Source organism: Callithrix jacchus, chromosome 12 (assembly GCF_049354715.1).
Source record: "Callithrix jacchus isolate 240 chromosome 12, calJac240_pri, whole genome shotgun sequence".
Classification (NCBI taxonomy): Eukaryota; Metazoa; Chordata; class Mammalia; order Primates; family Cebidae; genus Callithrix; species Callithrix jacchus.
Window position 1 is genome coordinate 120,722,502 of NC_133513.1, and position 21,633 is coordinate 120,744,134.

General features: G+C 48.6%; 1 protein-coding gene across 4 annotated transcripts in view; it reads left to right on the top strand.

The window, feature by feature from the left end:
* The window catches only part of DOCK1 (dedicator of cytokinesis 1), a 543,687-nt gene that overhangs the window by 495,467 nt on the left and 26,587 nt on the right, over positions 1 to 21,633 (top strand). For all 4 annotated transcript variants that reach the window (XM_035269471.3, XM_035269473.3, XM_035269472.3 and 1 more), the window contains exons 41-47: positions 4,026 to 4,167; positions 4,302 to 4,380; positions 6,132 to 6,216; positions 10,105 to 10,191; positions 13,333 to 13,509; positions 14,614 to 14,697; positions 21,008 to 21,145. In XM_035269471.3, the coding sequence (XP_035125362.1) occupies positions 4,026 to 4,167; positions 4,302 to 4,380; positions 6,132 to 6,216; positions 10,105 to 10,191; positions 13,333 to 13,509; positions 14,614 to 14,697; positions 21,008 to 21,145 (792 nt within the window). The remainder of the gene's footprint in view (positions 1 to 4,025; positions 4,168 to 4,301; positions 4,381 to 6,131; positions 6,217 to 10,104; positions 10,192 to 13,332; positions 13,510 to 14,613; positions 14,698 to 21,007; positions 21,146 to 21,633) is intronic.

The following is a 21,633-nucleotide window of genomic DNA, read 5'->3' on the forward strand; positions in this document are numbered from 1 at the left end:
GTTGCTTATTTGGGGTCCTGTGTTTCCAATTCCACAGGAGTCACTGATAGTGTGAGACATCTCTTCATCACGGCACCCAGAGGGTACAAACCTGCCCCTCAGGGAGGACCTGTCACTGTTGACAGGAGAGCCCACAGTTGTGGCTGCCCCCAAAGGTGTGGCTGGCTGCCCACTCCTCAGTGTCCTGCCTGGTCACTGCTGGTCAGCATCTTTTCTTGTCTTTATTGTGCAGCAAAGACTGGTTGATCAGAAGCGCAGATGCTGAAGAAAATCTTCCCTTCCAGAGAATGAATAAGGGAGGCTTAGTTATAAGCTCTAAATTAGAGACAAATTTGCAATTAACTTCATTCTCAATAAAAAAGCTGAAGGGTGGAATGACTTGGAGTTGAAGCCACTTACTGTTACTAAGGGCTTTAATTAGAATGTATATCTGTGTATGTGCCCTGGGACATACCTCTTTAAGAAAGGGAGGAGACGGACCCTAAGCCGTGGCAGCCTTGCTCAGTGCTTGGCGTTAGATGGTGCGTGTGGCCCCGTGGATGGAGGTCTGCCTGCGGATATGTAGACACCGACTATGGACCCATGCAGCATGGTTGTCCTGGAATCCAGATCAAGGCAGTAGCTTGTGTTGAACATTATATGGGGGCAGTGGTGGGTGTGGAGGATACATTGTAGCCCTGAGCCAAGGGACGCCAGGTTGTTCTGGGAGCTCACACTCTGCAGGCTCCAGGGATGGTCCTGGGTCATCTCCACTGCCAAAAGGACAGGACGAAAAGTCCGAATGGAGGTTAACAGGCTTGATTAATATAGAACTGACTTTCCCGCCACACCTGGATAATTCTGCGGGGCTGCAGCAATATGTTTATCACGCTTCACAGATCACCTGGCAAGGGTCAGTCTGGCAATGACATTGGCAGTCACCAAAACGTGGGTGGAACGTGTGGGTGCCTGATCCCGCATGGGAGAGGAGCCTCCAGGAACTGACTAGCTGTCCGTTCCGCTGTTTCTCTAAAAATTGATCTCATTGGTTTTTGCATTCATATTAATATTTATAAGCCTAACAAGGAATAAATATCTTTGACTATATGTACATTTTCCCCTTGTTTTTATGTTCGAAGGGATCACTTCAGAAAGCAAAGTAACCGACATTTCCAGAAAGTGTTATTTGTGTTTTTATCTATAACTTACTAGTGTTTTTCTATTAAAGTCTTTATATACATTTCTATTATTATGTCTTTCTTCTCATGTAAAGCATAAAAAAATGCTTGCTAGTTTTATAGTAGTCTGTTATACATTAAATCTTACTGAATTTTTGAAGTGTGTGGCTTTATATAGCATTAGAAGATGCTCAAACTGTGTATTTATAATTTAGACTACATATTATTTGGTTTCTGCTTGACTTTTTTCTTAGAGAGAAATAAAACATTTTTCTTCCATAATGGTACTTTAAGACATACCTAAGCACAAAGTGAAAAAGAATTCAATTCTTAAACTGGTTGCTTTTTAGCGATTTATGAGAACTCAGAATAAGCTGGGCTGAGAGAAGGGGACTGTCTTAGTGCACCTCGGCTGCTGTAACAAAATACCTTAGACGTGTATTTTCCAAACAACAGAGATGTATTGTTCACAGTTCCAGAGGCTGGGAAGTCCAAGATCAAGGTGCCAGCAGATTTGGAGTTTGGGGAGGCCCATTCCTCATAGATGGCACCTTCCATGTGTTCTCACATGATGGAAAGGGCAGGCGGCTCTCTGGGGCCTCTTTTCTAAGGCACTGATCGCTTTCACAGGGGTGGAGCCCTCCAGACCTAATCCAAAGGCCCTGCCTTCTAGTACCATCACCTTGGTGACTGGGTTTCCATGTCTGCATTTTGGAGGCTGCAAACACTCAGACCACAGCAGAAGTCAGTTGATTGGGTGTCACAGAATCGCTCTCAACCCTTTTGAAACTCCATGAGTAACACAAACTGTAATTTGACTTCAATCTTTGTCTGTAGGAGATAAGTGTGAAAATAAGCAGCAAAATGCAGCCCTCTCTGTCTGCCTCTGTCTCTGTTGGGCTTCCTCTCTGGCACCTGTCCAGGAATGACAGCAGATGGGGCAAGGCTGCAGCTGATTTGGGACCACTCAGCCTGGAGGTTCTTCCCTAGTGTCCCCTGATGGAAGAACAGAGGCACCGCTGCAAACATGTCCCATCCTGGAAAGCATTACGCCCCAGACTTCTGTCTCTTGTGCCCCCGTGGCCCCCCTGCTCATGGTCTTCTTCTTCTTCCTTTTTTTTTTTTTTTTTTTTAAGAGACGGAGTTTCGCTCTTGTTACCCAGGCTTGAGTGCAGTGGCGCAATCTCGGCTCACTGCAGCCTCCGCCTCCTGGGTTCAGGCAATTCTCCTGCCTCAGCCTCCCGAGTAGCTGGGATTACAGGCACGCACCACCATGCCCAGCTAATTTTTTGTATCTTTAGTAGAGATGGGGTTTCACCATTTTGACCAGGATGGTCTCGATCTCATGACCTCGTGATCCACCCGCCTCGGCCTCCCAAAGTGCTGGGATTACAGGCTTGAGTGACCGCGCCCGGCCATGGTCTTCTTCTTGTGGCAGTTTCATTTCAGTCTCTAGATGGGACAGGGTGGGTGGGGGAAGGCAGAGGCTTCCAGAACCAGCAGCAGCATTACACTAGGCATTCATTGGCCCATTTGTGCGACTCCATTGACACTCAAAACAGCTGTGTTGAATTTGGGAAAAACTGCAGACCTGTTCTATCTTGCAAAAGAACGTTCCTTACAGGTATATTTACAGAGGACTGTGTCACACTTAGGTAGAAATGACCCCAACAAGACAGCCTTGTGGAAGGAAGAATGTTTACCTGCTTAACTCCCCTCCGCCCCGCAAGCTGCCTAGTCCAGCCGTCTATAACAACCCCAGTGGACTGACTCTCCAACTTGGAATTTATGGAGGTGACAGAAGTGCCACTTGAGATGGACCAAACCTAGCCCTTCGAAGAAGAGCTCTGTATATTTCACCTTGACACGTGTTGATGAATAATGATCTGCACGACTGCTCTGAATGCAGGAAGGAAAGTCCTGCTCTCCGACCATCTCATCACTCACCCGGGGGAGCCCAGGGACTTAGTCCTCTGAGTACTTAGCAGGGATGCTTTGGTCTGCATCCCTGCCCCTCGTGTTCTGCTCACCACTTGGCTGTGTCTCACAGGAGTCAGCACGGGGTGGCCATGCTCAGGCACTGAGGGCATACCTTAGCTCATGCTCTCTTAAATTTTTTTTTTGAGACGGAGTTTCGCTCTTGTTACCCAGGCTGGAGTGCAATGGCGCGATCTCGGCTCACCGCAACCTCTGCCTCCTGGGTTCAGGCAATTCTCCTGCCTCAGCCTCCCGAGTAGCTGGGATTACAGGCATGTGCCACCATGCCCAGCTAATTTTTTTGTATTTTTAGTAGAGACAGGGTTTCACCATGTTGACCAGGATGGTCTCAATGTTTTGACATCGTGATCCACCCGCCTCAGCCTCCCAAAGTGCTGGGATTACAGGCGTGAGCCACCGTGCCCAGCCCCTCTCTTAAATTTTTTATGGCAGAATGAAAACAACTTAATTAGGGCCTATCTGAAAAGAAAACAGAAACAAGAAAAACCACGAACATCATTCTCCTCTTGCCCCGGCCGCCTGAACCCCTTCTAACCATTTCATGCCCATTCCACCGTGGGGCTCTGCCTGCTCATTTGGTTTTTCATCTAGTTTTAAAATCACTTGTTACTGTCAAGACTAAAACATATCACAGATTTTAGTAACGCAGTGTTCAGTGCCTGTTAAAAACAGAATTAACTCCGATGCCTTGTGACCATGTGTTCTTCATTAACAAAGCCAATACACGTTAAAAAAAAATTGCAACTTGTTCTTAAATTCAATGACATTTTGTAAGAACCCGTCAAGCATATTTTAAGACCGGTGCATTGCATGCAAACTCTTCCTGGCCCTTTCTCTGTGCTGTTATTAAATGAATGTTGCCCTTTTCAGGGAAAAGTTTTCATTTACCGAGGGAAAGAGTATGAGCGCCGGGAAGATTTTGAGGCTCGGCTATTAACTCAGTTTCCAAATGCTGAGAAAATGAAGACAACATCTCCACCAGGTGAAGACATTAAAAACTCTCCTGGCCAGTGTATCCTTTAAGAAACCGTATGGACCGCGAAACCAGGGTGACGCCATTCACTGGGGCAGTTGGGTGTGGTGTGGGAGGTCTCTCTCATGGCTGCTGTCTGCGCTGCCTCAGTGATCCTTAACCCCTTATTCCAGATATTCAGTGCTTCACAGTAAAGCCCAAACTCGATCTGCCTCCTAAGTTTCACAGGCCTGTGTCAGAGCAGATTGTAAGGTAATCATCCCGTTTTTCTTACCCAAATGAGGGCTGTAAGAGGCTGTGTACAGATCTCTTGCTGATAATTCCACCTTTTAAAGGATGGATTTTAGTCTTTGATTTGCTTCCCAAATGCTCTTTCTGTCTTCTTTGAAGAGCAAGGGAAGGTAATTATTTTCAGCACCCAAAAAAGTGAAAGGAGGTGTTAATCCATGTGCTGGGAGCGTGCATTCCTTTCCCAAAGTCAGCTGATGGGAAAAGCCTTAGCTGGCAGCGGCGGCCCTCTGGTCTCCTTTACAGACGTACAGATTGTACCCTGCGGGGTACAATCCCCTAGGGAGCTTTACAGCAGGGCCCAAGTCCTGCCCGTTCCCAGCAAAGCCGAGTCCACACGTTTGGGTTTGGCCTGAGTGTTTGCATTTTAGAAGGCGGGAAATGGAATTTGCACACTTACTCCTGGTGACACACAGGAGAAGCCTTCACAGCAATTACATAATGCAGGATTTTTAGGGGGCTTTTAAACCTCTCGAGTCAACTCTCCGGATTTGAATGAGATTTCCTGCCTCTCCATTGAACTGCAATGGCATAGAAAGACCTGCTTCAGCAGGTGCGTCTCATATTAAGACTTCTCTGTTCTGTGCGATTCATGTTCTGGTGAAAATATTAATCTCTTTGATGACCTCATATTCCTTAGGGTCTGCTTCATTTTGCTGCCTGGACTTTGGTGGTTGCTTTAACCTTTCATCGTTTCTTTGACCTTTCTTCAGCAATAATGGGAAATAAACCGGGACCCTGTTCATTTACAAATGATTGCTTTCATGAGGCATGCATTTTTTTTTTTAATTTTTAATTGGATTTTAGGTTTTGGGGGTACATGAGCAGAGCATGCAAGACAGTTGCGTAGGAACACACATGGCAGTGTGCTTTTCTTTCCTTCTCCCCTTCACCCACATTTGGCATTTCTCCCCAGGCTATCCCTCCCCACCTCCCCCTCCCACTGGCCCTCCCCTTTTCCCCCCAATAGACCCCAGTGTTTAGTACTCCCCTTTCTGTGTCCATGTGTTCTCATTTTTCATCACCCGCCTATGAGTGAGAATATGCGGTGTTTCATTTTCTGTTCTTGTGTCAGTTTGCTGAGGATGACGTTCTCCAGATTCATCCATGTCCCTACAAACGACAAGGGTTGCAACATTTTTTTTCCCACAGGAAATAAGCAAATAGTGAAGCCTAGAGCATTCTCAGAGGCAGTAGTTTTTTTGCTGTGGAAGCCTGCATGCATTTCAGTGAAGGAGGGAAATCTGTCTCTCCACACCTGCCCCTGTGCACGCTGCACATGGAAAGCCTGCCTCCCACCCACACCAGGGAGGCAGGTTATTTACATTTCATGCGTGTCACTCGGGGTGGTTGCAAAATCTGTACTTTGTAGATCTGAAGCTAAAGTATATAATACTTTAACACATACATTGAACACAAAAGCCTTTTTGCTGTCTCCTTCGCCTCACCTTTCCTCTGTGTTTGCTCATTTCACTCTTATTCAGCTTCTCTTCTCCCTCGAGGGTTGATAGGAATAGGGAAGAGGTAAAAACTCAGGTTAATTTTTCCACCTGCCAACATCTCCCTGGCTGGGAGAGGAGGCCACGGTGATAGCTTCAGGTCAAGGTTAGGGGCATTTTATAGGATGCAGTGACATATTCTGAGGCCAGACCCTGTGTCCAAAAGCAAATTGGCTGTTTGCCGGGTTAAATGTGTAATGATCTGTCTCTGTACAGTTTTTACAGGGTGAACGAGGTGCAGCGATTTGAATATTCTCGGCCAATCCGAAAAGGAGAGAAAAACCCAGACAATGAATTTGCGGTAAAACAAACAAACAAACAAACAAAAAATCTCATTCTACCACCAATAGAACTGCTAGGAGAGAAGTATGGCCTCAGAGGCAGCCATAGGACAGTATTAAATGTCTTTGTATAATATGTGCAGAAATCCTAATCTTTTACCCCCTCCAAAGTCAGAAAAATGAATTGCCACTTCACTAACAATATGACTAAGGTCACTGAGTTTTTAATAAGGTGACTATGCTGTCCGAATGCCGCTGCTCCCATATGAATATCGCACTGCCTTTCCTCCTGCGTGGATCTGAGTTGGTCTTCCCCAGGTGCGAGAGCTGGCGCCCATTATCTCTAGTTACAAATGGACCCACTGAGAACTGAGGTGCTGGGTGCTGATGTGGCCTTCTGCAGGTGACACAGCAGTCAGCAGATGAACTGCGTCTGGACCAGATGCTCACTCCTTATCCGGTATCCAGCACCTCAGCTTCACTAGAGCGCAACACACAACTGCAGGCTTGACCCCAGCACTACTGGCCATACGGACCGGGTTGTTCCCTGACGTAGGGACCATCCTATGTGTCAAAGGATGTTTGGCAGCATCCCAAACTCTGCCTACCAGGTGCCAGTGCCACCACCCCCATTGGAATAAGCGATCATAAAAGGTTTCCAGGCCGGGCATGGTGGCTCGCACCTGTAATCCCAGCACTTTGGGAGGCTGAGGCAGGTGGATCACATGAGGTCAGGAGTTCAAGACCAGCCTGACCAACATGGTAAAACCCTGTCTCTACTAAAAACACAAAATTAGCTGGGTGTGGTGGTGTATGCCTGTAATCCCAGCTGTCGGGAGGCTGAGGTGGGAGAATCACTTGAACCAGGAGTCAGAGGTTGCAGTGAGCGAAGTTGCAACACTGTGCTCCAGCTTGGGCAACAAGAGTGAAACTCCAACTAAAAACACGAAACGGTTTCCAGACATTACAAAATAAAAAATAAAATATCTTCCCCCTGTTGCAAACCACAGCATCAGAGTTGTGGAAATAACAACAGACATCTTTAGAGCCTTTTAAAATTTCTGCATACTAACTGCTTTCATGGATTCATTTGTATTTTTATTCATTTTTTTGTATAGATGTGGGGTCACTATGTTGCCCAGGCTGGTCTTGAACTCCTGGGCTCTAGCGAGTGAATCCATGTTGAAAAGGCATCAAATAAGCCATAGTTTTAAAAAGTGTTCATGTTTATCCATCTTGCCTGAGAAACCTCCTGAAATCCCTATGTAGGCCCATATTGCAAGGAGGCATGAGCCCTGGGGACTGCCAAAGAGGACCGGCTCTGTTGAGAATGGCTTCTCTTGTGTGCCATCTGAAGGCATCAAGGCTTCAAAGGTCAAAGGTGAATTAGCACCCTACTCCTGTCCAGAGCAAAGCTTGGAACCCTTCCAGCAGCGTTGCCTCAAGTAAAGAGTGGCGTCCACCCAATCTCCCTGCCAATCCCGCAGGGGTCCCCCAGTCATTGGATCCTCAGGGCAGTACCTGTGAGTCTCCTCTCTCAGCTCTTAAGAGCCATGGGGAAGGTCCTTCCAGCCCTGAGGCCAGATTCCTTGTGTGTCACCAAGGAGCACAAGGGATCTTGGAGTGGGTGAAACCTGCGGGATTGCACAGTCCCAGCAGGCTGGTTGTTTCAAGATTAAGACCCTATTTATTGGTGAATGCCAGCGCTCTGTGCCTCCTGCAGGACTGGTCATTGCAGTGTCTGTTGTCTGGAGCAGTGAGGGCAGACACCCAGGCACGACCAACCTGCACATCCTCACTAAGGGCCATGGCTTTCTGAGCGGTTTGCACCTGTTACTGTCCTCATGAGCACTAATGCTAGTATTTATATGGAGTCCCTTGACTGTGGGATTTGTAGGGAGTTCTTGAATTTTCCTCACACCTCTCCCATCTGGCAAGGAGACATGCTCTTAGGCGCTAAAGAGACACACAAGGAGGTCAAGTGAACTGCTGAAGGGTGCGCAGCCAGTTGGGTGCAGAGCTAAGAATAACGGAAGCTCTTGACATTTTGAGCTGTGCTGAGCCTCAGAAACTACGCTGCTTCTAAATGGCCCTGAAATCCCCTAATGGCCCCATTTAGGTCGGGGCACTTGGACAAAGTGTTCAGAAGCCGCAGGATTTGGGCCTTCACATGCTTCACAAAGCCTCAGGCTTCCAGATAAGTGCAAAGTCTTTTGCTGTACTGGGAAGCCAGGCTCTGGTCCCTACAGCAGGGAGCCTGGCTCCAAGTGCGGGGACTGGGGAAGCTGCCGACCAGGCTGAGAGTAGAGCGGCGTGGCCCAGCACCTGCAGACCTGGCAAGGGGTGACTGATGTGCTGGAGAGTGAGGGCACTGACCGGGAGGGAGACAAGGCAGGGCCTGCGTCAGCAGGAGTTGGCCATAAAGCCCAGGATGGAACCCAGAGGTCCCTCTCAGGGCATGCTGGCCTGAGAGAAAGCACTGGAGATCTGGTCCAGAGGAGGATCTGAGAAGGGCAGACCTGCTTCCATTGCTAGGACGAGAGCCTGAGGGAGCCGTCCCCATGGGCAAAGGGAGCACTGCCCAGAAGACAGAGGCCTTGCCTGTGTTCCTGAAGCTGCAGCCAGGTCCTTCCCTTTCCTCCTATGGAACCTAAGAAGTTTGGGATAAATGCTTTCCGAGATCCAAGCCAATTTTGTGGATTTTTTATTTTTTTGAGACGGAGTCTCACTCTGTTGCCTAGGCTGGAGCGCAATGGTGTAATGTCAGCTCACTGCAACCTCCACCCCCTGGGTTCAAGCGATTCTCGTGCCACACCCTCCTGAGTAGCTGAGACTACAGGCGCGTGCCATCATGTCCGGCTATATTTTGCGTTTTTAGGAAAGATGGCGTTTCGCCATATTAGCCGGGCCGGTCTCAAAGTCCTGAGCTCAGGCAATCCATCTGCCTTGGCCTCCCAAAGTGCTGGAATGACCGTCTTGAGCCCCCGCACTTGGCCCAATTTTCTGGAATTACTGGCATTCCATTATCCTGTCTGCTTATGTCTGGACTCCTACTGATAGACTCGGACTGCTCAGTGACCCTGCAGTGCAGCGAGATCGGAATGGCAGAAGATTGTCGTAAGCCAAAGAGGGGTAGGGTAGGATTTCCAGTTGACCCCTTTTGTGCAATCCTTAAAGAGTAGGAGAATTGTATTCATTGGCTTAGAACAGTTTCCTGCAATATGTAATACACTGTTTTACAAAGAACACAGATTGTTAAATGATGTTTTGATTTAAAATATGCATATACACACTTTTTAATACTTAGTAAGAAGTCTTGAACAATAGATACTAAAGCATGTAGGTTATCAGCTTAGGGTAGAGGGCGGTTTTTGCTCCTGCTGTTTCCGTATCTTTGTGTTCTCATGTAAACACGTATTAGTTACATCAACACATTTTAAGCTTAAAATACCAGCTGATTATATCAGAACATCAGAGGTCATTTTGATTAAATCCTATCTGCCAAAGATGTCTCTCTGAGTTTCTTTTGAACCCTGTGGCTAACCTAAGACTTCTTTGGAGCCTTTCTTAAAATTCCATTTGCTCCAGAGGGGCTCGTTCTGGACTTATACACATCTTTCTCACTCACCTCGTATACTTTCACTGCCAAATACCAGAGAGGTGGGCAGTGTTGGCTAGGGGACAGGGGCTACTTTGATGTATCCTGAGTGACTGTTAGGCAGCGCATGGCTTGTCAGGTGCTGCCTAAAGGCACAGGTGCCCTGCGCTGAGCACCACAGATACAAATCCTGTCCTGCTGAAGGACGTGACTTCTGTGGAGTTATTTCTGTAAATCCCCCTCAGGGCAGAGCCGTCCACCTGCTGACGTCCTTCTCCTAACCCATGTTGTGTGTGTTTTTCCTTTGCAGAACATGTGGATCGAGAGAACCATATACACAACTGCGTATAAACTACCTGGAATTTTAAGGTGGTTTGAGGTCAAGTCTGTTTTCATGGTAAGGATGCTTTCACCCCGAAAGAATTGTCTGTTGCCCTCCTCAATACAGTCTGCCACAGCTTCTTCACCTGCTTCTGCCCTGTGGTCCCTGTGGCAGCGTGCAGGCCCTCCAGGTCACGTCACCACCCCACCTGTTCTTGAGAGCGTCAGTATCTCCTCGCCCACCCATATTTTAGTGGAAATGCTGTATAATCATGATCAACTCTAGCTTCTCAAAAAACCACAATAAAGATTTCATTTCTTCTTACAACATATTTAAATTCAGTCATAGCTGGGCTGTTTTGGCAGTGCTTTCTCTTAACCAAATGAAAAGTTTAAGACAAATTCCAATTTACATAAACTTTGTAAAAGATATTTTTTTCTGATGGTTTTGTTGCCATTTACATGACAAACAACTTAATTAATAGTCGTTGCTCATTTCAAGTAAAAATAGCCTGAGAATATACCCCATCTGATCCTTTTTTAAAGAAATAATGTTTTCCAGCTCTCAGCAAGGCTAAACCTTACTTTGTAGATGGGACAGTTTCATTTACATGAAACTCACATTTGCAGTGAGCTATTGGACAGTTTCATTTACATGAACCAGAGTTGGGCAGCAGATTTATTGACAATATTGAAATGTCAGGGCCAAGGCAACTGGCAATATAATAACATCTGATTGAAATATGTACATTTTTGTTCATATGTCTCAGTGCCTTTTGTTTTCACCTGGCAAGAACTCACTGAGGCGGGTGGCCCTTGCTATTTAATTTGCAATGAGTCCCCCGGAAGCACCTGATTATTTGTCTCTAGGATCTGGCCAGCACCTCTCTGCCCAGCTGTGTGTCCAGCACCTCCCTGCCCAGCTGTGTGCCCAGCACCTCTCTGCCCAGCTGTGTGCCCAGCACCCAGCCTTCTCCTTGGCCTGCAGCATGAGCATGAGCAGCTCTCTTTGAGAGGTTGCCCACAGTCAGAGCCACCTCCTTGTGCTCAGGCACCCAGGGCTCTTGGCCTACCCCTCCTGGGGACACTTTCTGCTCTGGAGTTCCCTTTCTGTGCTCCTAATAGCCAGGCAGTCCCTGACAGAAGGCTGTAGGAGTTATGTGTCAGGTGGTAAAAAGGTACCCCCTTTGTCCTTTGCAGCTGGTCAGGCACTGTACATGTGAAAGACCACAGAAGAGCAGGCCTTCACATACACAGGCAGTGATCCTCTTAACTACCCTCTGCCCGTGAGCCCTTTGTCATGGGGCCTGCGAGCCAGCGGGCTGCTGGATGTAGAAGCTTAGGGAGGTGGAGAGGGGAGCCCTGACCTTTCGTGAGGATGCAGCTCCTTCTCCAGCTGCGCTGGCCATTTTGGCCTGACTAAGAGGGCAGGAAGGCAGATAATCCCAGACTAGTAGGACTGATGTCCTGCTCCCAAACCCTGCAGCCCTCCTTGTGCCAAACCCTGCGGCCCTCCTTGCACCAAACCCTGCGGCCCTCCTTGCGCCACCTGGGACCAACCCCTGTGGGATATCCATGAGGGTAGCAGCTAACCTTGGTTGATAAAAATAGGAAAGGATTCTTCCTTAATGCAAATGAGATTAGTAACAGGGAGTTAACAGTCCAGGTGAAACACTGTCCTTGAGTGTGCATTTGGCAAAGCTGTGTGCCTGGGATGAAATGTCGTGGGGCCTCGAAAAGCAAGATGTGGGGTCAGGACAGCGTGGCTAGGCCTGCAGTCCAGTACACAGGACAAGGGGCCCTCTCAGAAGGGTGCAGTGGCTGGCCACGCCCAGTGCATCACAGTCTCCCTGAGGCTGTCCCTCCGTGGGTGCAAGGACAGTCACATTGGCGAGCAGAGAGACTGTTATCTCTGCAGCCACCTAGGAGTGCCAGTCTAGGGCTGCTGATGGACAAAGTCACCTGTTCTCTTCATCTATGCTCTGCCCCACCTCCAGCTCCTAGGCAGTCCCCTGGAGGCTGCAGCAGGAAGAAAGCTGGACACGAATATACCAAGGGCTCTTGGGCATGGGTGGGGCCCGTCATGCCTCCTTTGGAAGAGCAACGTTATTGCTGAGATCACCCGGGGATATGGTCCGCATAGCCCAGCATGGGGATGAGGTTTGGTCTATTCACATAAGACCTGAGGGCAGCTGTGGCCCCTGCCTGAGACCCAGCCACGTTGCCCTGGCACTTTCAGGCTGAGCTGGAGAGCACTGGGCTGGGATTCGGCCAGACCAGGTCCTATGGGGTCCTCTGAGAAAGAGGGTGGAGGTCCCTTAGAGGCATGCAGGGGAAGCCAGGAGGACAGATGGTCAGTCCCCCACCTCCTGCATGAATGCAAATGAGGCCCGTGAGGGTGACTTGGAGTGCTCCAAGCAGCCTTTTCCTACCAACCCCACGGGGCTGTGAGCACCCCTTTTTTTTTCTCTACTCTGTTGCCCAGGCTGGAGTGCAGTGGCATAATCTCAGCTCACTGCAACCTCTACCTCCTGGGTTCATGTAATTCTCCTGCCTCAGCCTCCCAAGTAGGTGGGATTACAGGGATGCACCACCATGCCTGGCTAATTTTTGTATTTTTAGTAGAGATGTTGGCCAGGCCGGTCTTGAACTCCTGACCTCAGGTGATCTGCCCACTTCAGCCTCCCAAAGTGCTAGGATTGCAGGCATGAGCCACCACACCCAGTCATCACTCTTCCTTCACACGTTGGTGTGTGGTGCCATGGCAGGGCCCCCCCTTGACCTCCCTCAACCTCCCTAACCAAACAGGTAGGGCAGGCTGCCCGGGCCTGGATTCCTCAAAATTCCCAAACATCTTCTCTCTCTGCACAAGAAGCAGAGAACAAAAGCACGATGGGAAGTGTCTGATCTGAAGCAGGTAGTGTTGAAGCGCCACTCAAGGCTGTGTGTCTTCTGGGATGACCCATAGGCGCACAGCCACGTGCACACACACAGTCCCCGCCCCCAGAGCCACGCAGCCGCTTTCTTTGTTCCTTTGGCATTTTCATGTATGGGAACAAATATTAATAAAATGCCCAGCTGCCCAAACATTCTGTTTGGAAGAAAGGTGCATGGAGGAGCAGGAAGCCTGCCCCAGAGCACACGTGTCTCATCTGGTGAGACCCCGGAAGCAGAGGCAGCCTTGGGGCTGATGTCAGGCTCTCCTCTTTCCTTGCAGGTGGAAATTAGCCCCCTGGAGAACGCCATCGAGACCATGCAGCTGACAAATGACAAGATCAACAGCATGGTGCAGCAGCACCTGGACGACCCCAGCCTGCCCATCAACCCGCTCTCCATGCTCCTGAACGGCATCGTGGACCCAGCTGTCATGGGGGGCTTCACAAACTACGAAAAGGCATGGGACCCACCAGCTTGCCCTACCCTGGGACAGGCTAGAAATTCCAAACAGTCGCCAAAGCCAAGAAACGGCCCTGGTCTCAGGGACTGAGCAGTCTCAGCACTGGCCCAGCCAAGGCCAGGCAGCAGCAGCCAGTGGCAGCCCCTGAAGACTGCAGCAAAGTCAAGGCCTGAGCCCCAGCCAGCATCCCCAGGCATCCCCAGACAGCCAGGAAGCCCCCACTGACCTATCCAGGTTGGGCTTGTCTGCGCCCAGGCCTCCAGTGCCTTTTACAAGGTCTGGGATCTTACAGGCCAAAAGATGAAATTAGGCATAAACATCAGAGTATCAGGACTAGGGAGCTTTGACACTTTGACGGTGGAGGGGCCCTGGCCGGCTAGTCTCCCTGGATCCCAGCTCTGTGGGAATGGGAAGAAGTTGAAGGACATGGATGTAGTCTAGACCACGGGCCTGCCCCTGCCTGTATGTAAATGCAGTTCTTTTGGAACAAGGCCACGCCCGTGCACCTACTTATCGCCTGAGGCTATTTTCCTGATACTGTAACTGGGGCCTTGAGTAGTTGTGACAGAGACCGTATGATCCACAAAACCTAAAATGTTTACCGTCTGGCCTTTCACACAAAAAGCTTGTTGACCCCTGATCTAGACAGAGTAAAAACAGGCAGAAAGGGGGTACCCTGCCTGAGAGAAGGCTGCAGGGGGTGGTCACCCGCGCTTGCACAAAGAAGTTCTTTACCTTCAGGTGTAGGTCAGGCATTGCAGGTGCAGGGGCCAGGGGCGATGGGGGGCATGGGCATGTGGGTAACTGGGAGGGCTGTGTTCACTGCCACCCAGCAGGACTGAGCCACCAGGTCAGCCATGGCCTTCCTGGACCCCCAGAACCAGGGTTGCTGCTGTGGATAGCCTGTCAGCTCCACTTACCGTGTTTGGCCTTATGAGACATTTTGTCCTGGGTGCTGTGGAGAGTGTGACCCCGGGTCTGGAGTGAGCTCCCTGTGGGTCTGTTTTATGCACAGCTGTATTCTCAGGGCCTGGCACACAGTAAGTGTGTAAAACCCTGTTGCTGAGCAGGTGCACTGAGCAACTCTCCCTGTCCCACCAGGCATTCTTTACAGACCGGTACCTGCAGGAGCACCCTGAGGCCCGTGAAAAGATCGAGAAGCTCAAGGACCTGATTGCCTGGCAGGTAAGGTGTCCAGCGAGACCCCTGTGTGGCTGGAGGGAAGAAAAGCCAGGAGGGCCTAGGCTGAGCACACAACCTGCCAGCATGGAGGCCTCTGGGCTGCAGTCATGGTGCACGTGACTGGGATTGTCCCTGGGTGAACCCGCCCACTGCTGTCATGATCAACGCAGCTCCTGGGCTACAGTCATGAATTTGAACACCCAGAAAATTATCTCTTGCAAATGAACAAGGTCTCTTTCCTCCCCTTGTTCAATTCTGCTGGCTGCTGGAAGACTCTCTGTCTGTATTGATAGAACATCGAGGAGAGCTCAGAGCCATGAAGCCTTGAGCTCTAGCCTGTGCCAGGAAAGGCGCTGGGGCCGGTGCAGCCCCTGTGAAATGCCTGTAGGTCCGAAGCCGCAGTGCATCCTCTCCCGGTTCTCCATGCACCTCTGGCGGTGGTGCGCGTCCTCCTTCGTGTTTTCCCAGCTGGAATCATGCATGCCATTTCACTGTTGTACTCATGCTCCTGAGGCCTCTGGAGCTTTTCCTAGAGGGCCATCATCTTGAAAGGGCAGACTCTGGAGGGTGCCTTGGGTTCAGTGTCAGGACCGAGCAGATGCGTCTGCACCTCTCAGAGCCTTCCTGAGCCTGAAAGTGTGGGGTTGTCAAGAGCCAGTCCTCACAAGAGCTTGACCGGCACCTGCCTGCTCTGCTGCTTTATGCCACTGCTTCTTAAGCCTCCTTTTCTCATGTGAGAGGTGAGGAGGGTGCTGTCCCGAGATCGTCTCACCACACTGTATAAAGTGAGTTGAGGGAGGTGAGGGCAAAGGCCTGCTTGGGCTTGCGCCAGGTGTCATAGCCCAGGTCACGTTGCTAAGCTGGGGTCCCGGGCTCCCAGTTGAGGCCCGGAGATGCCGTACAGTTGATCTGCCCCTAGTCCAGAACAGGGCACGATACAAAATCAGCCGGGTATGGTGGCGCACACCTGTAATCCCAGCTATTTGGGAGGCTGAGGCAAAAGAATCGCTTGAACCCAGGAAGTGGAGGTTGCAGTGAGCAACATTGCACTCCAGCCTGGCTAACATGAGTGAAACTCCATCTCAAAAAAAACAAAAACAGGGCAAGGCCGTTCCTCTTACAAGACATCACCGTGAGCACTTTGTTTGTTTTTGAGATAAAGTATCGCACCTCCTCTGGGGTTCAAGTGATTCCCCTGCCTTAGCCTTTCCAGTAGCTGGGACTACAGTTCAGCTCCATGCCCGGCTAATTTTTTTGTATTTGTAGTACAGATGGGGTTTTGCTATGTGGGCCAGGCTGGTCTTGAACTCCTGACCTCAGGTGATCCACCTATCTTGGCCTCCCACAGTGTTGGGATTACAGGCATGAGCCACTGCACCAGGCCTCTGTGAGAGTTTTAATTCTGGCACCCCAGCAGGGCCTCTTCTCAGTGGCCACTCTGTCATCAGCACATCGGCCAACGAGACGTCTCAGAGTGGAGCAAGGCTGAGCTTCGGTTGTGAGCCAAGGTATGAGTCCTCTTCAATTTGTTTTTAGATGTATAGGACAGGTTGGATTTTTATAATTCTAAGTACTTATGTTGCAATATAAATATAATATATATTATGTATATATTATAAATAATTGTGATAAAATACATATAAAATTTCCCATCTCAGCCATGTTTAAGTGCCCAGTTCAGAGGCAGTAAGTACATTCACATTGTCGTACGACCTGCTCCGACCACCCATCTCCGGAGCCTTGTCATCTTGCAGCGCTCCACCAACTTCCCCATTCCTCCCTGCACTCAGCCCCGGGAACCACGATTCTACTTGGTGTCTCTATGAATTTGCCTACTCTAGATACCTTATATGAGTGGAATCATGTACTGTTTGTACATGATTCTGTGTCTGGCTTGTTTCTCTCAGCACAATGTCTTCCAGGTTCATCCATGTTGTAGCATGTGTCAGAACTTCATTCCTTTTTAAGGCTGAATCATACTCCATCATAGGGAGAGACCACAACTTGTTTCTCCATGTATCTGTTGAGGATCATGTGGGTCGCTTCTACCTTTTGGCTAGTGTGAGTAATACTGCTATGATCGTGGGTGTACAAATACCTGCACAAGTCCCTGCTTTCCATACTTCCATAGTTTGGGGTATATACCCAAATTTAGAATTGCTGGCTCATGTGGTACGCTGTTTCATTTTTGCAAAACTGCCAAACTCCTGTATGGTCACAGCACCATTTTACATTTCCACCAGCAGTAATGCATGATTCCACCTTCTTTGACCCCTCAACAAGACCTGTTATTTTGTCTTTTAAATAATAATTTTAGTGAGTGAGAAGTTTTGATATGCACATATAAACAAAAACTATATTAAAAGGGAAGAAATCAGACTTTGTCACAAATCTGTCTGCATTTTGATTATTATTATTTTTTTTTTTGAGACGGAGTTTTGCTCTTGTTACCCAGGCTGGAGTGCAATGGCGCGATCTCGGCTCACCGCAACCTCGATGCCTCCTGGGTTCAGGCAATTCTCCTGCCTCAGCCTCCTGAGTAGCTGGGATTACAGGCGCGCACCACCATGCCCAGCTAATTTTTTGTATTTTTAGTTAGAGACGGGGTTTCACCATGTTGACCAAGATGGTCTCGATCTCTTGACCTCGTGATCCACCCGCCTTGGCCTCCCAAAGTGCTGGGATTACAGGTGTGAGCCACAGTGCCCAGCCCTGCATTTCGAATTTTAAAAGTCCTCAGAGTGTGGCTGAAAGGGACGTCGTTGGCCAACTGTGGTTTCTTCACACGGAATGTGAGCCTTATGTAGACAGTCTCCCTCAGTAACTAAAAAGGTGAAAGAGAGTTTAAAAGTTTGAGTGCCTCCATTTTAGATGTTGTAGATTTTGTACTAAGGGGTACAAAATTCGAAATTCCTCTGCAGGCTATAAAACCATTGCTGTACAAAAACTAGTTTGGTCTGCAAAAGTTCTATTGATTTTTTTTTTTCCTGTAAGCTTTTACAGCAAATTGGATTTTAAGAGTTTCAAGTCCTACAGAGGAAAATAATTTGTTCCCCAGAGAGCAGCTTTATGTCAGCAGTATGTCATCATTTCTAATAACTATATTAAAGTATGAATTTTAAAGCAGGTCACAGGAAAGTTAAAAGAAAGAATCAGTTTTCTAGTAGCTTCATTAAATCAAAGTGATGAAAATGCATATTCAAAACATTACCTGTGATTTTGCTTTCATTTGCAAATGTTTGGAAAACCTGTGTCTCAGTATTGGCAACTAAGTCATACGTTCATGAAAAATAAGAAGTTTGAGTTCATCAGAATGCTTTGTTCTTTTTTTGTTTATTAGTTCATTTGGTTTATTTTTTTTCTGAAACTCTATCAGGGCAGAGCGAGGTTTTTCTCCTGGGAGCCCAGGACACGTGTGCAGAGTTTACATCACCAGTATACAAAAAGCACATCTCTGATACCTAAAATGGTTTCTGAAGGTTGGTTAATAAGTCCCAGGCAGCTCCTCCTCAGCCCTGCTTGCTGACTCGGAAGCAGAGGATGGGCTGACCTGCTCCTTGCTGGGTGGGAGGTTGCAGTCAGGGTGCACACTGCGTGGCGCCTCTTCTAGGTTGGCAGCTGGCACCAGGTCATGAGTCACTTTCTCAGGCAGCACTGCATCTTTCCCCATACACAGCTGTCATTGTGGAGCATCCCTGCCGAGTATCCAGAGATAAATCCATACAGTCTCATATTAAACTACTGTGATGTGTACATATTTCTCTTTTGAAATGTACAAAGATGAAAGGCTGAACTCAACCATCATCCCCAGCTGATGACAAGCATGACAGTTGTGTCCAGGGGCGGTGCTCCTGGAGCCCTGAGCAGGGCTTCCAAATGCTCTGTGCTGCTTTCAGGGCATGAATCTGTGCAGGGGACAGACAGGAGCAAACTTCAAATATGGCCCATCAGGAGGGCACCTTTATGGAGCAGGCTGCAGGCTTGCTTTGATCAACTAGAGATGTGACTTAGGGATAGTCCTCTCCAGTCTCTGGGCTCTGAGAAACTCTAGGAATGCAGATTCCTGAGATCTGCCCATAGCAAATCAGGGCTCCAGAACTGGGATTCAGGAATTTGCCTGAGAGTCTCTGATGCTTAGCTAGAGTGGAACCCACTGAGCTAGAGTGGGTCCCAGAGGCCAGGCGCGGTGGCTCACGCCTGTAATCCCAGCACTTTGGGAGGCCGAGGCAGATGGATCACGAGGTCAAGAGATCGGGACCATCCTGGTCAACATGGTGAAACCCCATCTCTACTAAAAATACAAAAAAATTAGCTGGGCATGGTGGAACATGCCTGTAATCCCAGCTACTCAGGAGGCTGAGGCAGGAGAATCGCCTGAACCCAGAGGCAGAGGTTGTGGTGAGCCAAGATTGCGCCATTGCACTCCAGCCTGGGTAACAAGAGCGAAACTACATCTCAAAAAAAAAGGTCCCAGAGACCACTTCGGAGCCTCGGTCTATTTGTGTATTAAGTGCCTTGAGCGCTGGAATGTGTTTACTCAGGGCATCTTCTTATCTTCTTTCATTTAGAATCACACCTGCAGTTCAGCCCGTAGGAGACGTATAACAAGAGACCGATCCCATCCTATAACAAGGTTATTTCCAGTCAATGTCAGGAACTGTTGAGAGTGATGAATTCTCACACCTTTTAAATTTCACCTCTCAAATTGCAGTTCAAGCAGCATCATTGACCTAAGCCAAATGGTCTTAACTCTCACCTGGCAAGTAGCTTCCTTGATAGAAAGAATCTGACCAATCAGGAGTTTTATCACAGCACCATCAACATCACCAACAACAAAACTCAGAAACTAGATTACATTTTGTAGTTTGAGAAAGGCCCATCCTACATCAGAAATGCTTTTGGTATGTAGGGCGGCTGTGCTTTCACCTTGTGACAGGGACTCTACACATCCTTGCAAAGGGCAAGCCAGAGAGAGACACAACACTTTCGACATCCCGCCAAAACTTGTCCCAGTCGGCGTGCGTCATCCCCAAGACGGGACTCAGGAAGCAGAAGGCTGACAGTGAGCATTTTCTACCGCTGGCCCTGAGTAAACTGCAGCTAGCCCTGGGGAAGCTGCCATCTGCACAAGCAATTCATAGGGATATTTAAAAAATCCCATGTATTTTGAAATCTCACCTGCATGCTGTCCTTTCAGCAATGACTGACCAGAAAGGGGTAAACTGACGCGTGCCTTGGGTTTGGGCCCAACTGTCAGCAAAACAAACATTTATGTCGGCGCAGGCTCCAAGCAGGCTAGGAGGGCTGAGAACGCGGGAGAGCACTACTACTCCCTCCTTTCCTGGAGCACCAAGAGAGGCAACAGCTGCGTGCTATAAATGGCAACCAAATACATTTGATGCGTTGATTCATCTTGATAAGATTTCTTGAATTTGCTCACATGAAATTCAATTGTGTACTTATTATCGTTCATACCAATAAATCTGCTCATTTAGATTGGTGTTCTGTCCTATTAGGAAAATCTGTTTTTAATCAGTATTTTGATTTAATTATAAATTATTGAGAGGAAGCCTCTTAGCTTGATTACATGGAAGGATGTCTAACTGAGTCCAAGCCCCTGGGGGGAAGCAGAGACCAGGGACAGAAGGGGAGACTTTTCCTTTTCCCACCCCCAACAGCAGCAACTCCGGTGGGTCTCTGCAGCTGGGAGAATGAAAATGTCTCTCTTATAACGTTTTTAAAGGTCAGCTGCATCTCCACTCTCGGAAGTGAAGTGTTGGCATGGATATTTTGTGACAGCAGTGTCGGTAGAGAAGTGATTATTTTTAGTTTTAAAGAAGAATGAATTTGGTTTTCCCTTCCAAAAAAGGAATATTTTTCAGGACTATAGATCACATATAATTAGGTTTGGAATTTGGAATAGGGTTCTCGTAAAGGCAATATTCTTAGCTAAAAAATGTTTGCACTCGGCCATGACCCTTTGCTAATAGAAGAAGTTAGATCTAAACAAATTCAAGGTACAGCTCTTCCCAAACTCAAGTGAAAAGCACAGATAAGTCTATTCTGGGGAATGAATTGCGTAGCCGTGGTGTAGGGCACACCGAGCTGGACGCAATCAGTTCAGAGCACGAATGGTTTCCGTGTAACCATTTTGGTCTTTGGGGTAACGTGCCTGCTGGTGAATTGAATCAGCTGGTTTGATTTGGAAACAAAAGCGGATCATTTCGCACAGTTCCGCTTTCCCCAGGTGTGCCGTTGCTCTTCCTAGACCATCATCCAAGAAATAAGGAATGTCAACCTCTACGTTTTTCAGATTCCATTTTTGGCCGAAGGGATAAGAATTCACGGAGACAAAGTCACGGAGGCACTGAGGCCATTCCATGAGAGGATGGAAGCCTGTTTCAAGCAGCTGAAGGAGAAAGTGGAGAAACAGTACGGCGTCCGAATCCTGGTAAGGGGGTTGTGTTGCCGAAGAGCGGCTGTCTGGGCATCCCACCGTCGAACTGGGACAGGCTCCCAGAGCAGAGGAACTCACGTGTGCGCACGGCGCCTGCTTAGGAAGTGGGATGTGAGGGGGCTCAGCCCCCTTGGGCAGTCTGTCTACCAGCAACCCAGCAACTTCTCTTTCAATAAGGAGGTTGGAAATGCCAGGGTGAATAAACATTCATGAGTTTCCTTGATTGCCAAATGCCCCCTACCTGCTGTGAACACAGTCCAGCCTTATTGTTACAGAGCAATGGAGAAATCTCACAGCGGCCCAGGTGGCTTGGCTGGTTGACAGTGCACACCTGTAGCCATATAACACACGCAAAGGGTTCGGTCATCCACAGGGCAACAGCCCCCATGATGGCCCCACCCAAGGTTGAAATCGGAGGCTCTTGGCCACCAGGGGAGACGTGATGAACATCTGGAGTGTGAACTTATCAGCAAAGATTCACC